The 19,807-nt window shown below is 40.4% G+C and overlaps 2 protein-coding genes and 1 long non-coding RNA gene across 8 annotated transcripts in view; 1 reads left to right on the top strand and 2 right to left on the bottom strand.

The window, feature by feature from the left end:
* The window catches only part of LOC109902885 (complement factor H), a 181,300-nt gene extending 163,335 nt beyond the window's left edge, over positions 1 to 17,965 (top strand). Inside the window, exons 4-17 of one of the 6 annotated variants that reach the window (XM_031785537.1) lie at positions 9,062 to 9,259; positions 9,390 to 9,566; positions 9,673 to 9,852; positions 12,290 to 12,487; positions 12,618 to 12,794; positions 12,901 to 13,080; positions 13,707 to 13,898; positions 14,021 to 14,197; positions 14,425 to 14,610; positions 15,096 to 15,269; positions 15,712 to 15,885; positions 16,011 to 16,217; positions 16,496 to 16,535; positions 17,359 to 17,965. In XM_031785537.1, coding sequence (XP_031641397.1) covers positions 9,062 to 9,259; positions 9,390 to 9,566; positions 9,673 to 9,852; positions 12,290 to 12,487; positions 12,618 to 12,794; positions 12,901 to 13,080; positions 13,707 to 13,898; positions 14,021 to 14,197; positions 14,425 to 14,610; positions 15,096 to 15,269; positions 15,712 to 15,885; positions 16,011 to 16,217; positions 16,496 to 16,515 — 2,240 coding nt within the window. In that variant the 3' untranslated portion in view covers positions 16,516 to 16,535; positions 17,359 to 17,965. Of the gene's footprint in view, positions 1 to 9,061; positions 9,260 to 9,389; positions 9,567 to 9,672; positions 9,853 to 12,289; positions 12,488 to 12,617; positions 12,795 to 12,900; positions 13,081 to 13,706; positions 13,899 to 14,020; positions 14,198 to 14,424; positions 14,611 to 15,095; positions 15,270 to 15,711; positions 15,886 to 16,010; positions 16,536 to 17,358 lie in introns of all 6 variants that reach the window. The other 5 variants (XR_004202323.1, XM_031785538.1, XM_031785541.1 and 2 more) reach the window with 5 other exon arrangements.
* Positions 1 to 19,807, bottom strand: part of LOC116353039 (complement factor H-related protein 2-like) — a 142,515-nt gene that overhangs the window by 83,278 nt on the left and 39,430 nt on the right. The window lies entirely within an intron of this gene.
* On the bottom strand, positions 6,233 to 18,507 carry LOC116353040 (uncharacterized). Its single transcript, XR_004202328.1, has 3 exons — positions 18,269 to 18,507; positions 7,890 to 7,892; positions 6,233 to 6,243 (listed from the first exon to the last, which is right to left on the bottom strand). It is a non-coding gene; the product is annotated as an uncharacterized LOC116353040 (long non-coding RNA).

The following is a 19,807-nucleotide window of genomic DNA, read 5'->3' as shown; positions in this document are numbered from 1 at the left end:
TGGAGCCAGTGGGTTTGGCGGTGAGTACGTAGTGAGGGCCAGCCAACGAGAGCATACAGGTCTCAGTGGTGGTTAGTATACAGGGCTTTGGTAACAAAACGGATGGCACTGTGAGAGACTACATCCAGTTTGCTGAGTAACACATTGTATCCTTTACACGTCTAAACAAACTTACATAACACATTGTATCCTTTACACATGTCTAAACAATATTAGGTAACACATTGGTTCCTTCATACAGTACGTGATGACAGTCCATGGTGACATCTTCTTCATGGCCCACATGCCATCAGGCAACTCCAGTAGCTTTAATCCAGGGCTTGAGTTCAACGGTGGTGTAGCCGTATAAGAATAGCCTCCGGCAGAGGAACATCTGCATACAGTCTGGCCACACCCACCACTTCCTCCCGGCCTTTGATTGGGCCTTTCTGCTCTCTAGCTGCTTGTGGCTGGGGCCTCTTCCTGTCCTTCTTCCACTTCTTCTTGTTCTTCCTTGTTTCAGTGTTTCCAGAGTTCTGCTGGGAAACAGGTCATATTAACCAGGCTCAGTCACGACAGAAGTGGTGTCAGACTCATAAACCTTAAGCACCAACTGTTTGGGCCTCTTGCAGAAGAATTGTACTCTTGAAAATACATGGTTGTGGTGTTACCAATGTAAAAAATGTATTGAAGGGATGTAGGGCAACATGCCATTGTTGGTAAAGGTGTCAAACGATTGTAACATAAGTGTTTAGAGACACACTAGTGCATTTTTTAGGGGGACATTGGAAGCTTCTTTTGAGAGGAAAGATCAGTCAACTAAGTGAATGGGCTGGGGGGCTGTGAAAAGTCTCAGGGGGGCAGTTCTTATACAGTATGAATTGTTGTGTATGGCACCTTTCAAATCATTCTCATACACAATAACACAAAACCCCCTGTAAACCTTTGTCCCACAATCTTGTTGTGCCCCTTCCCTCATGCTGGTGAACCCAAAATGCTACCGCTTTAGGGTATTTTTCAGCAGAGCACTGTGGAAGGATACCAGATTACCTGAGTTTTACAAAGAGAAAAGGTCAAAAGAGAAAGGGGTGAGACTTGTTTGATGACATGGTCTGAAAGATACTCTGTGGTCCTCAGGCTACATCCAACCACCTGTAACCCCAAGCTCATTCCAGCTTGTTGTTTGGATAATTTTGATGTTTGTTATATATCGAACGAGCTTGGGGTTACAGGTGGTCATATAGAACGAGCTTGGGGTTACAGGTGGTCATATAGAACAAGCTTGGGGTTACAGGTGGTCATATCGAATGAGCTTGGGGTTACAGGTGGTCATATAGAACGAGCTTGGGGTTACAGGTGGTTGGATGTTGCCTGAAGACCAAAGAGTATCTTTCAGACCATATAGTTCTGACAATATGCTGTAGCAGAGCCAGGGTGAAATTTCCCTTTAAGGCGTGACCAGGCCCTCTAGTGGCCTGGGCCTGTAATAGTAGGTTGTTTTCTCTTCAGCTGTGCTGAAATACTGCAGTAGTTAGCTATCCTGGCAGACACTGAGGTCCTTCTGCTGCTGAGAAATATCTTTATCTTTCTAGGGATTTATAGCGTTATATTTTTCATGTGGCATATATATATATATACACACACACACACACACACACACACACACACACACACACACACACACACACACGGCAAAAGAAATTAGGTTATATTCAACCAAAAATAAAACCTTTTATAATACAAAGCAAAGGCTAAAGCAACACAATTGACAAATTCCTTGGAAAGAATCATTTCTGCATTCTCTTCATTAGCCCGTTGCAAGTGGTGATGACACAGCAGTCCAATTACTGCATGTCCATGTGTGGGAGGGCACTTCCCCCACCCAGAGCCTTTTTCTATTGAGCCTTTTCACAAAAACTGTGTGATTGAAATCTATGTTTTTGAGTATTACAGTATTTTGGATCAGTCCCCCACTCGTCACTGCTCCCTGGGGGCTGGAACTCTGTAGACAAACATTAATTTTGGGATAGACACGGTTTATTTATGTTCCATTCTTTCCATTTTTACTGCATCTACCATTTGATCAACATGAAATCATCTCTGACTCTGCTGTGTCTGGTGGTATGGATGAATGTGGATGCTTCATCAGCTCAGACTGGTAAGGATGTGTTTTCCTTCACTTTCTCACATGCTTCTCGTGCCCACATTGGGTTAGTATCCACCAATTGCTCTGAAAGACTGACTAGACTACACAAAGTGAGAAAACGTAACTGATGTGTTTGCTATGCTATTTTTATCAAATGCTGCACAACTAAATCAAATCCAACTTTAATTTGTCACATGCGGCAAATACCTTACCGTGAAATGCTTACTTACGAGCCCTTAACCAACAATGCAGAGTTATGTGCTAAATACATTTAAGGAAAAATAAGTAGATAAAAAAACAATAAAGAGGCTATTAACAAGGGGTACCAGTACTGAGTCAATGTGTAGGGGTACGGGGTAGTTGAGGTAAGATAATGTTTACATGTACTGTCGGTAGGGGTAAAGTGACGATGATAATAAACAGAGTAGCAGCAGCGTACGTGAACAGTGGGAAGGAATGTGTGCGTGATGAAAATATGCATATGTCTGTGTCCGTGTGTGTTGGAGTGTCATTGTAGTATGTGTGAGTGTGTGGTTATATTCCAGTCAGTTTACATTGAGCCTGTGCAAGAGAGTCAGTGCAAAAAAAGTTAAAATAATAATAAAATAAGGGCTCAATACAAATAGTCTTGGTAGCCATTTCATTAACTGTTCAGTGGTCTTATGCCTTGGGGGTAGAAGCTGTTAACATCTTCGGGATAGGGGCCGGTATTTTGACATCCGGATGAAAAGCGTGCCAAAAGTAAACTGCCTGCTACACAGGCCCAGAAGCTAGGATATGCATATAATTGGTAGATTTGGATAGAAAACGAATGTTTCTAAAACTGTTAAAATAATATCTGCGAGTATAACAAAACTTATTTGGCAGGCGAAACTTCGAGGACAAACCATCCAGGATTTTTTTTTTGTGAGTTCACTGTTTGTTTTCTATTGGTTTTCTATGGGAAACAAGCTTTATGTGCCACGACTTCCGCCGAAGTCAGCTCCTCTCCTTGTTCGGGCGGCAATCGACATCACCGGCTTTCTAGCCATCGCCGCTCCATTTTTCATATGTCCATCCTCTGTTTCCCATCATGTTTTGTGTGTAATTGTTTTCATGTCATGTGGTGTTAGTTTACGCCCTCTACTTTTATGTTCTGTTTTTTGAGTGCGTTTGTTTTACGTAGTGCTGTCGTTGTTGGAACTATGATAAAAGTGCGGCTGTTCATTATACTCTGCTCTCCTGCACCGCCAATACATCTTTTTACATTATGAGGCACCTGGTTTCAGTTCCTATGGCTTCCACTAGATGTCAACAGACTTTACAAATTGGTTGATGTTTTTCCTTTGAGAAATGAAGAAGTATGGCTATTCAGAATGAGGGTCAAGCGAAGTGGACTCTCGTTTGGTGCACGCTACCTGTAGCTTGCTCCACTTTGATTTTATCCGCTATTGAACACAATATATTCCGTCTCAAATTTTAATGATTATATACACATTTTGGGATAACTGAAGTTGGATTAGGAAAGTTGTTTGAAATGTTTGGATCAAGTTTACAGGTAACTTATTAGATAATTTGTAGTCATGTTGGAAGAGTTGGAACCTGTGTTTTTCTGAATCAAATGCGTGAATAAATGGACATTTTGGGGATATAAAGGAGTCTATTGAACAAAAGGGCCATTTTGTTATGTTTCTGGGACATATTGGAGTGCCAACAGAAGAAGATCTTCAAAAAGGTAAGGTATGAATTATATCGTTATTTCTGACTTTCGTGTCGCACCTGCTTGGTTGAAATATGACTTTCATGTGTTTGTACGATGGGGTGCTGTCCTCAGATAATCGCATGGTTTGCTTTCGCCGTAAAGCCTTTTTGAAATCTGACACGGTGGCTGGATTACCAAGAAGTGAAGCTTTATTTTGATGTATTGCACTTGTGATCTTATGAAAGTTAAATATTTCTAATAATTTCATTTGAATTCCACGCTCAGCAATTTCACCGGATGTTGTCAAAATGGGACGGTAGCGTCCACTAATCCACAATAAGTTTTAAAGGAGCCTTTTGGTCCTAGACTTGTTGCTCCAGTACCGCTTGCCGTGCGGTAGCAGAGAGAACAGTCTTTGACTTGGGTGGCAGGAGTCATTGACAATTTTTAGGGCCTTCCTCTGACACCGCCTGGTATAGAGGCCCTGGATGTCAGGGAGCTAAGCCCCAGTGATGTAGTAGGCCATACGTACTACCCTCTGTAGCACCTTGCGGTCGGATGCCTAGTAGTTGCCATACCAAGTGGTGATGAAACCGGTCAGGATGCTCTCGATGGAGCTGCTGTTTAACGTTTTTAAGAATCTGAGGCCCCATGGCAAATCTTTTCAGCCTCCAGAGCCCTACTCACAACTTTTTTTGTATGTTTGGACCATGATAGGTCCTTAGAGGTGTGGACGCCAAGGAACTTGAAGTGCTCGACCTCCACTCCAGTCCCATGGATGTGAATGGGACGTGCTCGGCAATCCTTTTGCTGTAGTTCACAATAAGCGTGTTTGTCTTGCTCATATTGAGGTAGAGGTTGTTGTCCTGGCACCACACTGCCAGGTCTCTGACCTCCTTCCTATAGGCTGTCTCATCATCGTCGGTGATCAGGCCTACCACCATGTGTCGTCGGCATACTTAATGATGGTGTTGGAGTTATGTGTGGCCACACAGTCTTGGGTGAATAGGCAGTACATGAGGGGACTAAGCACGCACCCCTGAGGGGGCCCCGTGTTGAGGGTCAGTGTGACAGATGTGTTATTGCCTACCCTTACAACCTGGGGGCGAGACATCAGGAAGTCCAGGACCCAATCGCACAGGGAGGGTTGAGACCCAGGGCCTTGAGCCTAATGATGAGCTTGGAGGGTACTATGGTGTTGAATGCTGAGCTGTAGTCAATGAACAGCATTCTTACATAGGTATTCCTCTCGTTCAGATGGGATAGGGCAGTGTGCAGTGTGATGGCGATTGCATCTTCTGTGGACCTATTGGGGTGGTAAGGTGACAGGTAAGGTGGATGTGATATGATCCTTGACTAGTCTCTCAAAGCACTTCATGATGACAGAAGTAAGTGCTACGGGGGGATAGTCATTTAGTTCAGTTACCTTTGCCTTCTTGGGTACAGGATCAATAGTGGCCATCTTGAAGCATGTTGGGACAGCAGACTGGGAAAGGGAGAGATTGAATATGTCCGTAAATACATCAGCCAGCTGGTCAGCGCATGATCTGAGGACGCGGCTAGGGATGCCGTCTGCGCTGGCAGCCTTGCGAGGGATAACACATTTAAATGTCCTTGGGAGTAGGCAGCATTGGTGGCACTGTGTTATCCTCTGTCATGACGCTGGCCTGGAGGTAGGTTTATGACAGTCATAAATACCTCTCCCCCTTTTTCCTCTCTACCCTACTGATGGGACTATTGAAAATCCCTTGGTTAACATAGAGATTCTGGGAATATCAGAAGGTGGGGGGAAAGGAACCATATTTTGGTAATCCGACCAGTTGAACATATGCGTTGGTACTTAATGAATATGATGTCAGTTCAGATGTCATCTGAGACATTCTCATCAATGATAGGAAGACAAACTCTACAGTGGAAAGTCTACACATTATAGTTATCAGATTCACATGGAATTGTTGTGCAATTCAAATATTTAAATATACAATTATTGGTGAAGAGATGAAATGTAATTTTAGCTTCCAAATGAGAGATTTGGGTTTTCATAAAGTTAGGGCTCTGCTCAATAAGTGGCCCGCCCCTGTGAAGAGACATGGGCTGTAGACTGTGAAACACACCCTTCTCCCTCCACAAAAATGTAACCTCCTGTTCCGGGTACATTAGGATGACGATCCGATGTCAGAAGGGTTCAGATAATAACTACAGAACGAAGCCAACCTCAGCGTGAGCTTTGATTGCGAATTGTATGAACTTTGAACTCTTATTCACGACAGAAGTGACACCTCCTCCTCCTCCTCCGTTGAGTTAGCAACAGCAGCTACAAACGTGGGCTAGGAAAGAACAGACAGAGTATCCCGTCTACCACACAACGACTTTACTACAACGTATCCAATTTACCACCATTCTTCAAAGGACAAAGGACTCTGTTGGGCAACACTGCCTTCCATCCACCACCAACCTACCGAAGCGCAGCTCAAAGTAAATATTTACTGCATTTTCCTTTTCCAAATGGGCGGTATTTTAAAATGCATAAGATTCTGTATTCACGATAGAGTAACTGCCTACGGTCCGATAGAGACAACGCTTCTCCCTTTGTTCTCCAGTCTCCCCGCTCTTTCACTCAAACCCAGCCCCCTTTCCTTTGGGCAACCAGCTGTCATATCTGTTCCGTCCACTAGGGACGTTTTCCTTTATGACATAATTTATAATCAAGGTATGATTCATTCGGTGTATGTGTAATTCTGTGTGATTAGTTAGGTATTTAGTAAATACATAATTAAACCCAATTTTGTATTGCTAATTCAACTTGTTAGCCAGGGTTTGTGAAGATAACCAAGAATTTACAACTTTCAGATGAGACTGAAATAAGGTGACGATTAATATTGACTGATATTGATGTAAAATATTACTAGGTCTTTAAGAGTTTATTCGGAAGATAATGGCTCTATAAATATTATTTTGTTGTGCCCCGACTTTCTAGTTAATTACATTTACATGATTAGCTCAATCAGGTAATACTAATTACAGGGAAAGGATTTTATAGAATAGCATGTCATATCACTTAATCCGGCATAACCAAAGACACGACACCTCAAAGCGGAGAAAGAAGGTGTTTAGTTTGTCTGGAAGCAAGACGTGGGTGTCTGTGAAGTGGCTGGTTTTCTTTTTGTAGTCCGTGATTTTCTGTAGACCCAGCCACATACGTCTCGTGTCTGAGCCATTGAATTGCTGTCATGCTGAAACAGGAAAGGGCCTTCCCCAAACTGTTGCCACAAAGTTGGAAGCACAGAAACGTCTAGAATGTAGTCATCATCCACCAAACTTTAAAGTTGCCACTATGATTGGGGCATGTAGAGTTATCCTGGCATCCGCCAAACCTAGATTCGTCCGTCAGACTACCAGATGGAGAAACGTGATTCATGACTCCAGAGAACGCATTTCCACGGCTCCAGACGGTAGTCTGACGGCGGTACATGGTAATCTTAGGCTTGTGTGCGGCTGCTCGGCAAAGGAAACACATTTCATGAAGCTCCCGACGAACAGTTATTGTGCCGATGTTGCATCCAGAGGCAGTTTGTAACACGGTACTGAGTGTTGCAACCTAGCGCTTCAGCACTCAGCAGTCCCGCTCTGTGAGCTTGTGTGGCCTACCACTTTGTAGATGACCGTTGTTGCTCCTAGACATTTCCACTTCTCAATGAGAGCACTTACAATTGACCGGGGCAGCTCTAGCAGGGCAGAAATTTGACGAGCTGACTAGTTGGAAAGGTGGTATCCTATGATGGTGCCACGTTAAAAGTCACTGAGCTCTTCTTAAGGCCATTCTACTGCCAATGTTTGTCTATGGAGATTGCATGGCTATGTGGATGATTTTATACACCTATCAGCAACAGGTGTTGCTGAAATAGCCGAATCTACCAATTTGAAGCGGTGTCCACATACTTTTGTATATATAGTGTATTACAAACTGGGTCAGGGAGACCTTGAAAATGTCAATGAAGACACTTGCCAGCTGGTCAGCTCTTGCTCTGAGTACGCGTCTTGGTAATCCATCTGAATGTTAAACTGTTTAAAGGTCTTAGTCACACACTCATCCAGAACAGCTGGTGCTCTCATGCATTATTCAGTGTTGCTTGCCTCATATTGAACACAGAAGGCATTTAACTCCTCTGGTAGGCTTACGTCACTGGGCAGCTCACGACTGGGTTTCTCTTTCTAATCTGTGATAGTTTGCAAGCCCTGCTATATCCGACGAGCGTCAGAGCCGGTGTAGTAGGATTCAATCTTAGTCCTGTATTGACGCTTTACCTGTTTGATTGTTGGCCCACGGTGGAGGCCTTTGGCAAAGGCTCGCATAGTCTGGTAAACAGAGCACATTGTCAATTGCTTGTTGGTTCAGGGATATTAAAAAGGATCACACTGTCTGAAGGGATGATGGGTACTGAGAGGTGTAGGGCAACCCAGCCCCCGAAGTCTCTTATCAACACTATGCAAAAGGCTTTATTGTCTTCTCAGGAATTCAGCATTCTCTGTGTTGATATCTCATGCCCCTATCTGGCTCACCTCTGAGAAGCAGAGGTTCTGTTGTCATTACATCATCTAGGTCTGATATTTCAGGGTTAATTTCACATTAATACTATTGGTCAACAACTCAAATAATTCAGATGTTATGAAGGGTGCTAGATTCATTGTCCCTTTTTTTTGCTCCTGACCTGAGCTGGTGAGATACACCCTCGCTCTTTCTTTCTCATGATCTAGTGGTCATGGCACAAGCCATGGTCTCTCTGATCATGCCGAGAATAATACCTTGTAATGTCAATATTGCCTTCGAACTTAAGATTTATGCCTTGTATGTTAATTCATTCATTTCGCAATGTAATTAAATACTTGCCTTTTGAATTAGATAATTCTCAGACCTCTTTTTTTATTAAAAACAAAACAATATGTTTTAAGTGAGAATAGGCATTGGTCTGAAGTCGAAAAAGAAAGGAAATTAATATGAGCACAACAATGCTTATTCCACCCATGCTCTACCAAGTTTTTCCAGCACACAACCTTGACCTATTACAGTAGCTTTGTTGGTAATGTACATCAAACTATGTATAGGTAGGTTGCTTAGGATTCAAACCTTCTCAAACAGCCCAATTCATACTCAACTATATATTGACATTTGAAGTCAGCAGGGTAACTCATCTCTTTATCTTGAAATTCACTACTAACATTATGTGTTTCTATCATTTTTTGTCTCCAAAATGCAGAAGTGAAATGTAATTTACCATTGCCACCAACAAGAGGAACCAGTTACACACCTGCTGACAGAAATCTGTTCTTGCCTGATGAACGTGTAACGGTGACCTGTGACTCAGGATTCTGGAACTTTTTCTCAAGTCATACTGAAAATACAATAACATGCAAAGAGGACGGAAAGTGGTCATCTTCCACAACAGATTGTGAACGTATGTTCATACTGGAGAGTATATTGCAGTATGATATATTGAGAGTGTATTGGGGTTTACACAGGTGAATCACTGTGTATTACTGTACAGGTTTGATTCATGCTGACACTAAACATCTCTATCATTGTAGGGATAACATGTGGTGATCCACGTGACCCTCTTGTGAGATCTCCCTCCCGCTGGCAGCGGGGTCAATTGAGAGAAACTCAGCGTTACAACTGTAGAACCGGATATAAAACCACAAATGCCCGGGGTGTTGCCACATGCACAAGTGATGGCTCCTGGACTCCAGAACCACTCTGTGAAGGTGCAGTTTTTTGAAGGAAGCCATCTTTGAATATCACTGTGATTTAATTACCTTGTGCTCCGATGTTAGTTTGGACTGCATCAGAATTACATTGTTTGTCTTTCAGAGATTACATGTGACAAGCCAGATATCCTAAATGCTGTGATTAAAGACCCGAAAACAAGATACAAAATCAATGATCTGCTCACTTATGAGTGTAAGATGAATTATGAACTATTGGACAGTACTACCAGAGCTACTGCTACCTGTACTACAAATGGCTGGACCAAGACACTTGGCTGTAAAGGTAGGATGACATTTACATTTGCATCATCAAACAAATGAGGATGTGAGTCAAGACACTGATCCAGAAGGTTTAAAGTTTACTGGAAAGATCAAGCATCTGATTTTAGCCTGTTGTTTTATTCCCTATTTTAGGATTTGGTGTGGAATTGGTAAAGGCATGAACATTCACTCACTTTGCTTCCATCTGGTTTTCCAGATATTGCTCTGTTCAGTGCTTTTATCAAACTGACAGCTTGGCCAAAATGTAATGATATGGTAATGTTTTGTAGAACAGGTCCTCTAAGTGCGCTGTTAACTGAACGATGTGTCACAATGCGTTCTGTAATGTTTCCTGCCATTGTTTCTCCCAGAAATAAAGGGAGCATGTATCATATTGAGGGTATAAGGAGGTATAGACAGTGTAATCACTGTGTATTACCGTACTGGTATGATTCATGCTAATACTAAACATCTCTATCATTGTAGGGATAACATGTGGGGATCCACGTGACCCTCTTGTGAGTTCTCCCTACCACTGGCAGCGGGGTCAATTGCGAGGAACTCAGCGTTACAGCTGTAGAACCGGATTTAAAAACATTGATGTGTCACATTGTGTTCTATAATGTTTCATGTCATTGTTTCCCCCAGAAATACAGGGAGCATGTATCAACCCAACTGTGATGAATGGATTCCTAGTTCAGTCAAATGAGAGGAGTGTTGAACCCAGGAATAGCAAGATATACTATTCCTGCAGTGTAGGGTTCAGAATCTCTACCGGGGGCTGGTGGGGTGACGCCACATGTACTGATGGAAAATGGTCTGGAATATTAGAGTGTATTGATAAGAAAACGGTGAGCTTTACACCACCCCAGCCGACGCTTGGCATTGTACATGGTGATCTTAGGCTTGTGTGCGGCTGCTCGGCCAAGGAAACACATTTCACGAATCCGATGATGGTGCCACGTTAAAAGTCACTGAGCTCTTGAGTAAGGCCATTCTACTGCCAATGCTTTTCTATGGAGATTGCATGGCTATGTGGTCGATTTTATACAGCTATCAGCAACAGGTGTTGCTGAATTAGCCGAATCCTCTAATTTGAAGCAGGTGTCCACATACTTTTTTATATGTAATGTATCACAAACTTGGTCAGGGAGACCTTGAAAATGTCAGTGAAGACACTTGCCAGCTGGTCAGCTCTTGCTCTGAGTACGCATCCTGGTAATCCGTCTGAATGTTAAACTGTTTAAAGGTCTTACTCACATCGGCAATGGAGAGAGCGGGATCACACAGTCATCCAGAACAGCTGGTGCTCTCACGCATTGTTAAGTATTGCTTGCCTCATATTGAACACAGAAGGCATTTAACTCCTCTGGTAGGCTTACGTCACTGGGCAGCTCACGACTGGGTTTCTCTTTCTAATCTGTGATAGTTTGCAAGCCCTGCTATATCCGACGAGCGTCAGAGCCGGTGTAGTAGGATTCAATCTTAGTCCTGTATTGACGCTTTACCTGTTTGATTGTTGGGCCACGGTGGAGGCCTTTGGCAAAGGCTCGCATAGTCTGGTAAACAGAGCACATTGTCAATTGCTTGTTGGTTCAGGGATATTAAAAAGGATCACACTGTCTGAAGGGATGATGGGTACTGAGAGGTGTAGGGCAACCCAGCCCCCGAAGTCTCTTATCAACACTATGCAAAAGGCTTTATTGTCTTCTCAGGAATTCAGCATTCTCTGTGTTGATATCTCATGCCCCTATCTGGCTCACCTCTGAGAAGCAGAGGTTCTGTTGTCATTACATCATCTAGGTCTGATATTTCAGGGTTAATTTCACATTAATACTATTGGTCAACAACTCAAATAATTCAGATGTTATGAAGGGTGCTAGATTCATTGTCCCTTTTTTTTGCTCCTGACCTGAGCTGGTGAGATACACCCTCGCTCTTTCTTTCTCATGATCTAGTGGTCATGGTACATGCCATGGTCTCTCTGATCATGCCGAGAATAATACCTTGTAATGTCAATATTGCCTTCGAACTTAAGATTTATGCCTTGTATGTTAATTCATTCATTTCGCAATGTAATTAAATACTTGCCTTTTGAATTAGATAATTCTCAGACCTTTCTTTTTTATTAAAAACAAAACAATATGTTTTAAGTGAGAATAGGCATTGGTCTGAAGTCTAAAAAGAAAGGAAATTAATATGAGCACAACAATGCTTATTCCACCCATGCTCTACCAAGTTTTTCCAGCACACAACCTTGACCTATTACAGTAGCTTTGTTGGTAATGTACATCAAACTATGTATAGGTAGGTTGCTTAGGATTCAAACCTTCTCAAACAGCCCAATTCATACTCAACTATATATTGACATTTGAAGTCAGCAGGGTAACTCATCTCTTTATCTTGAAATTCACTACTAACATAATGTGTTTCTATCATTTTTTGTCTCCAAAATGCAGAAGTGAAATGTAATTTATCATTGCCACCAACAAGAGGAACCAGTTACACACCTGCTGACAGAAATCTGTTCTTGCCTGATGAACGTGTAACGGTGACCTGTGACTCAGGATTCTGGAACTTTTTCTCACGTCAGACTGAAAATACAATAACATGCAAAGAGGACGGAAAGTGGTCATCTTCCACAACAGATTGTGAACGTATGTTCATACTGGAGAGTATATTGCAGTATGATATATTGAGAGTGTATTGGGGTTTACACAGGTGAATCACTGTGTATTACTGTACAGGTTTGATTCATGCTGACACTAAACATCTCTATCATTGTAGGGATAACATGTGGTGATCCACGTGACCCTCTTGTGAGATCTCCCTCCCGCTGGCAGCGGGGTCAATTGAGAGAAACTCAGCGTTACAACTGTAGAACCGGATATAAAACCACAAATGCCCGGGGTGTTGCCACATGCACAAGTGATGGCTCCTGGACTCCAGAACCACTCTGTGAAGGTGCAGTTTTTTGAAGGAAGCCATCTTTGAATATCACTGTGGTTTAATTACCTTGTGCTCCGATGTTAGTTTGGACTGCATCAGAATTACATTGTTTGTCTTTCAGAGATTACATGTGACAAGCCAGATATCCTAAATGCTGTGATTAAAGACCCGAAAACAAGATACAAAATCAATGATCTGCTCACTTATGAGTGTAAGATGAATTATGAACTATTGGACAGTACTACCAGAGCTACTGCTACCTGTACTACAAATGGCTGGACCAAGACACTTGGCTGTAAAGGTAGGATGACATTTACATTTGCATCATCAAACAAATGAGGATGTGAGTCAAGACACTGATCCAGAAGGTTTAAAGTTTACTGGAAAGATCAAGCATCCGATTTTAGCCTGTTGTTTTATTCCCTATTTGAGGATTTGGTGTGGAATTGGTAATGGCATGAACATTCACTCACTTTGCTTCCATTTGGTTTTCCAGATATTGCTCTGTTCAGTGCTTTTATCAAACTGACAGCTTGGCCAAAATGTAATGATATGGTAATGTTTTGTAGAACAGGTCCTCTAAGTGCGCTGTTAACTGAACGACGTGTCACAATGCGTTCTGTAATGTTTCCTGCCATTGTTTCTCCCAGAAATAAAGGGAGCATGTATCATATTGAGGGTATAAGGAGGTATAGACAGTGTAATCACTGTGTATTACCGTACTGGTATGATTCATGCTAATACTAAACATCTCTATCATTGTAGGGATAACATGTGGGGATCCACATGACCCTCTTGTGAGTTCTCCCTACCGCTGGCAGCGGAGTCAATTGGGAGGAACTCAGCGTTACAACTGTAGAACCAGATTTAAAAACATTGATGTGTCACATTTTGTTTTATAATGTTTCATGTCAATGTTTCCCCCAGAAATAGAGGGAGCATGTATCAACCCAACTGTGATGAATGGATTCATAGTTCAGTCAAATGTGAGGAATGTTGATCCCAGGAATAGCAAGATATACTCTTCCTGCAATGTAGGGTTCAAACCCTCTACCAGGGGTTGGTGGGGTGAAGCCACATGTACTGAGGGAACATGGTCTGGAATATTAGAGTGTATTGGTAAGAAAACAGATCCTCTAGAAATGACCTCTTTACAAAGTAGATCAAGAACAGTAGAATGCATTTCCCTCTGACTTGGCTATATTGGTCTGAAACTCAATCTCAATGCTCTTTCTCTCTAGATCAATCACAATGTGGCAGAATCCCTGTCATTCCCAACACAAGAAAGGTACCTCACAGTGAGGTCTATAACAATGAACAAACTGTTACAATTGATTGCAAAGTTGGATACACATCTAAAACTAAGACTATAAAATGTAAGGATGGAGAATGGCAAACACCGTTACCAGCTTGTAGACGTGAGTAGTTGTTAATAGTTTTGTTCATTTAAAACAATCACTCGATTTTAATTGTATACAGTGGCCAGTCATCCTTCAATGTATGTTTACTATATGTTGGAATAGTTTGGGGAAAAGGACCCCGAAGCCCATATGATATCATGTAATTACATAGATAGTAGTTCTGTGTCTGTACTGTGTGTGTTTTCTACCCACTAATCTTTCAGCAATATTTTTTTCTCTTGAAGCGCAAGGCGTTCAATGTGATCCTCCACCTAAAGTTGAAAATGCAATTGTTAATATCCCGTATCAAAATAAATATAGAGAGGGATTTGAAGTGAATTATGAATGTCGCAAGTCCATTGAAATAGAGGGACATAAAAAACTTACTTGTGAAAATGGGAGTTGGACAACTCCACCACCAACATGCAAACGTAAGTATTTATAACTGTTTGAAACTGATGCAGTAATTCAGTTTAGAGTTACTCTACTATGAACAGCACCTATTCAAACAGGGAAAAAATGATATCTAAATGGTCATTGAGATGAAATATTCTGTATCACATAACACCATTATTCTCTCATACAATCCGGGATACTTGTTTAGGCATTGCTTGGTTTTACAGAAATATACATCTCTGATTTATATTTTCTCTATGTCCCCAATGTGTCCACTTTGAGATAGTTGCTGTTGTTTTTTGCTATAATTCATTATAGTCTAGTATTCCTTGATATGATCATGGATGAGTTTCAGTGCATATTTACAGTATATATCACAAATTGCCCCAGTTACATTCTCCAAATATACTGTACATTGGCCCTTGACTATGGTTCTAACCACACAGTCATTCTCTACCACTTTTGCCTCTGGTATTTGATTGTAATTTGAGAATTCAAACATACTGTGCTTCACCTACAGAGTACTGTGGTAAGCCTGAGGGCGCAGGGAGGAGAATGGAGATTGCTGACCAAGTGCTGGAGAGATACGAAAATGGGAACCAAATAGACTATACATGCATTAGCCCATACAAAGGCCCCGGAGGAAAAGCAACTTGCAAGAATGGAGAATGGCACATGCCATTTGAGTGTAACGGTAAGTCTTAAGTCTATGGTACTGTATTATCATGGTACTGTACTGTATTATCATTGTACAGTATTATCATGGTACTGTACTGTATTATCATGGTACTGTATTATCATGGTACTGTACTGTATTATCATGGTACTGTATTATCATGGTACTGTATTATCATGGTACTGTACTGTATTATCATGGTACTGTATTATCATGGTACTGTACAGTATTATCATGGTACTGTACTGTATTATCATGGTACTGTATTATCATGGTACAGTATTATCATGGAATTGTATTATCATAATAGTGTATCATGGTACTGTATTATAATAATATCTCTTGTATTATCATGGTACTGTAATATCATCATATTCTATAATCATGGTCTTGTATTATCATGGTATTGTATTATCATGGTATTGTATTATGATTTCTATCTATTCCCTGTTTAATCTAGCAAGCTGTCCTGATCCTCCTCCCATTACTAATGGAGATTTCACCAAGGAAAAGAGAGATGTTGAAGGTGTAATTACAGAGGTGTCCTACCAATGCAGCAGACAGTTTACACTGAGTTCCACAGGCAGCATCAGATGTCTGAATGGAAAATGGCAGAGTCCTCCAAAGTGTTTACGTATGTACATTATTTTCAACTGGTCTGAACATGGTGTTATATCTACATGTCAAGTGTATATAAAAGTATGAATATGTACTGTACACTAAGTTAATGAAAAAATTACTGGGTTTCATTTCCATCAGGGCCTTGTGAGATTTCCACTTTTGATGCAGAGTACAATCTACAGAATTTACCCAAGAAAGATTATACTGCGCACAGTGAAAAAAAGACTCTTCATTGCAAAGAGGGATATTACCATAAATTGAAACGTTATTCAATATGGAATATAGAAGAAATTGAGGTGAAGTGTGATGATGGAGAGTTACAGTATGGAGAACACATACCTATATGTAAGTTCATGTCATGTAAAGGAACACCCATCAGTGTAAGATAGTCATTCTCTCAACATTAAGAGTTTAACATCATCTAATATATGGAATGCATAAGTCCAGGATGCCCTGTGAGCTATCTACTGTAGATTAATACAATAGAAATGGATAGTATTTTCTCATTTTGATCTAAACCTTTTTTTATGAAAATCAATCCACCTGTTTGATCATATTCAATGAGGCCACTATGTGTAACCTTCTGACTGTATAACCAAAATCATTTGTTCTTTGCTTTTTAGGTAGCCATCGTTATTCATAGGTAGATGATGAACATAATGGGTAAGTTAAATTAACAAGGAGAGTGGCATGTCTTATAATCACACAAACCTTTCGAACAGTTATGAAAGTATAATAAAAGGTATTATGAACAGTATTACGAACAGTATTAGAAACAGTTATGAACAGTATTATTAACAGTTATGAAAAGTATAATGAACAGTATTGTAAACAGTATTGTATTCAATGATATAAACAGTAATATGAATAGTATGTGATGGGGTTATCAGTGAAGCAAAACAGAAACATGGAGTATAACATCACAGCAAGCAGGAGTCATTTCTCTAATCATTAAAACACAGTGAAAGTTCACATGGTTAAACACTGTCTACTCTCCTCTATAGTCGGAGCAATCAGCAGTATTACACCACAGACTGATCTATAGTAGGAGTGATCAGCAGTATTACTCCACAGACTTATCTATAGTATTAGTGATCAGCAGTATTACTCCACAGACTGATCTATAGTCGGAGCAATCAGCAGTATTACGCCACAGACTGATCTATAGTCGGAGCAATCAGCAGTATTACTCCACAGACTGATCTATAATATTAGTGATCAGCCGGATTACTCAACAGACTGATCTATATTATTAGTGATCAGCAGTATTACTCCACAGACTCTGATCTATAATAGTAATGATCAGCCGTATTACTCCACAGACTCTGATCTATAATAGTAATGATCAGCCAGATTGCTCCACAGATTCTCCTCTATAGTAGTAGTGATCAGCATTATTACTCCTCAGATTCTCCTCTATAGTAGTCGTGATCAGCAGCATTACTCAACCGACTGATTATCTTGTCATGTGATTTCATTCCTACAGAGTCATGATGTTCCCTCCATCAATTTCAAGAATCCGTACAAAGCCGCCTTTTTATGCAAGGAGAAGAACCATTTGCTTTTGTGGTGTCTGTCGCTTGTTTAATTTAGATTTAGAAGAAATGTGAGCCATCCAGTAATGGAATACATGTGTCTTTTCAACATTTGACATTGTATCATCATTGAAACCAAATAACAGTATCTTTCTCAGCTTCACTATAATAACAGTACAGCTATCTAAAGCTAGACTAAAATGGTACATTTGTTATATTAGTACAGAGTGATGTGATTGTGTGAATATCCTTCTATCAAGTTTATAAATTGCCTGGCTGGGCTGATGAGACAGTGGATTGCGCAGTCAGTTGAAACAGAGTAAATAGGCATTTTAACATCATAGATTATGCCAGTGGTAGCTTGTGGAATAGGCACCAGCTGGAATGCGGTCTTAACCAATCAGCATTCAGGATTAGACCGACACGCTCTATAATGTGTGAATATTCTCCTGTATCTCCCAGCTGTGTGATTCATTACCTGAAGGTGTAATATAAGTGAATAACTGTCATGATTGTGATTGACCTTATCAAGACAATAAAGTTGTCAAAAAGAGACGACATGTTGTCTCCATGGGTCTTTACAAGGCTACAGTACAACAGAATAAGATTTACAGATCTTAACCTAACAAATGCACATTAATAAAGCTGACAAACTATTTCTCAGGTCAGTATCACTTGTCATTGGCCACACCAGATACTGAATGTTACTTTAGATTTTGACCCCCCCTTTGTTCACAGACACATTATTCCATTTTTCTTAGTCACATGTCTGTGGAATTTGTTCAGTTTATATCTCAATTGTTGAATCTTGTTATGTTCATACAAATATTTACACAGAAATGAAGGAAAACACATCCTTACCAGTCTGAGCTGATGAAGCATCCACATTCACCCATACCACCAGACACAGCAGAGTCAGAGTTGATTTCATGTTGATCAAATGGTAGATGCAGTAAAAATGGAAGGAGTAGAAGATAAATAAACAGTTAATGTTAATGTTTGTCTACAGAGTTCCAGCCCCCAGGGAGCACTGAAGAGAACCACTGTCCAGGGGGACTGACTCAAAATACTGGAAAACTCCAATATAGAGAATTTAATCAAACCTTCACTGCGGTGAAAACACAGGTATAATTTTAGTGAATGATATCATAAATAGGACTGGTGGAGTTATGTCACACATGCAGCTAACACAGACATATGGAAATGTTTGCTCTATCCAAAATTACAACCAATTAATTGCAGCATTACCACAAAAATGGAAGAGGCAAGTAGAAGGGGAAAAAATTAAGGAACTTGTATGTCGGCCCTGTATTAAAGAACATAAATGTTTAACGAAAAGTGTGATAAATAAAAACATATACCAATTTCATTTAAGGACCAAAAAACTGACAGCTGTGCCATATAAATTGCAAAATAGTTGTGAAGAGATTTACGATGTACCCATTCCATGGCACATGGTTTATGAATTGATACGCAAAACAACGCCAGATTCAAAACTTTGATTTTTTCAAATTAAATTACTATACAAAATTCTTGCAACAAATAAAATGTTATATATATGGGGGATACAATCTTCCCAGCTCTGCAGATTCTGCTGCTTGGAGGCAGAGTCATTAGATCATGTATTTTGGTATTGTCCATATGTAGCTCGTGTTTGGACACAGGTCCAGGAATGGCTGAAGAATTGCAATATTTGCCTAGAACTAACGCTGCAGATAGCAATACCGGGTGATTTGAAAAGCCATAGTCAGTCAATCAATAATATAATAATTATATTAGCAAAAATTGTTATTTTTATGTACAATCTGTAGAAGCTATGAGAATAGAATGGTTCAGAACTTTTGTGAAGCATCACAGCATAGTTGAAAAATATATGGCAAATAGAAATCCAAAATGGATGATGTTGAGAGATAGATGGGAGGGGTTGAATGGAGCTGAAGGGTGGGACTTATAACATGATAGCCAATATAAAACATTCGAGGTCTGTAAATGGATATAGGTTCATAAATTTGTGAAATAGCACAGTTACAAATAGAAATCAAACTGGATGGACATCAGAAATAGAGGAAGGACTAAAAACAAACAAAATATAACTATTGTAAAAGATTGTGTCTGTAAAATGTGTATGAGATGTATAAACTGAAGGTAGAAGCCTAACTTTTTATTAGTTTACTCCAATTGGGGGAAGGGTGGTAGGGTTTGCAAGGAATAATAAACATATATTCTTTAAAAAAGTATGTATATCTATATAGGTATGTGTATGTACAGTGGGGAGAACAAGTATTTGATACACTGCCGATTTTGCAGGTTTTCCTACTTACAAAGCATGTAGAGGTCTGTAATTACACTTCAATGTACACTTCAACTGTGAGAGACGGAATCTAAAACAAAAATCCAGAA

The sequence above is a fragment of the Oncorhynchus kisutch genome, linkage group LG13 (genome assembly GCF_002021735.2).
Source record: "Oncorhynchus kisutch isolate 150728-3 linkage group LG13, Okis_V2, whole genome shotgun sequence".
In the NCBI taxonomy this organism is placed as follows: domain Eukaryota; kingdom Metazoa; phylum Chordata; class Actinopteri; order Salmoniformes; family Salmonidae; genus Oncorhynchus; species Oncorhynchus kisutch.
This window is presented reverse-complemented; position numbering and strand designations above follow the sequence as displayed.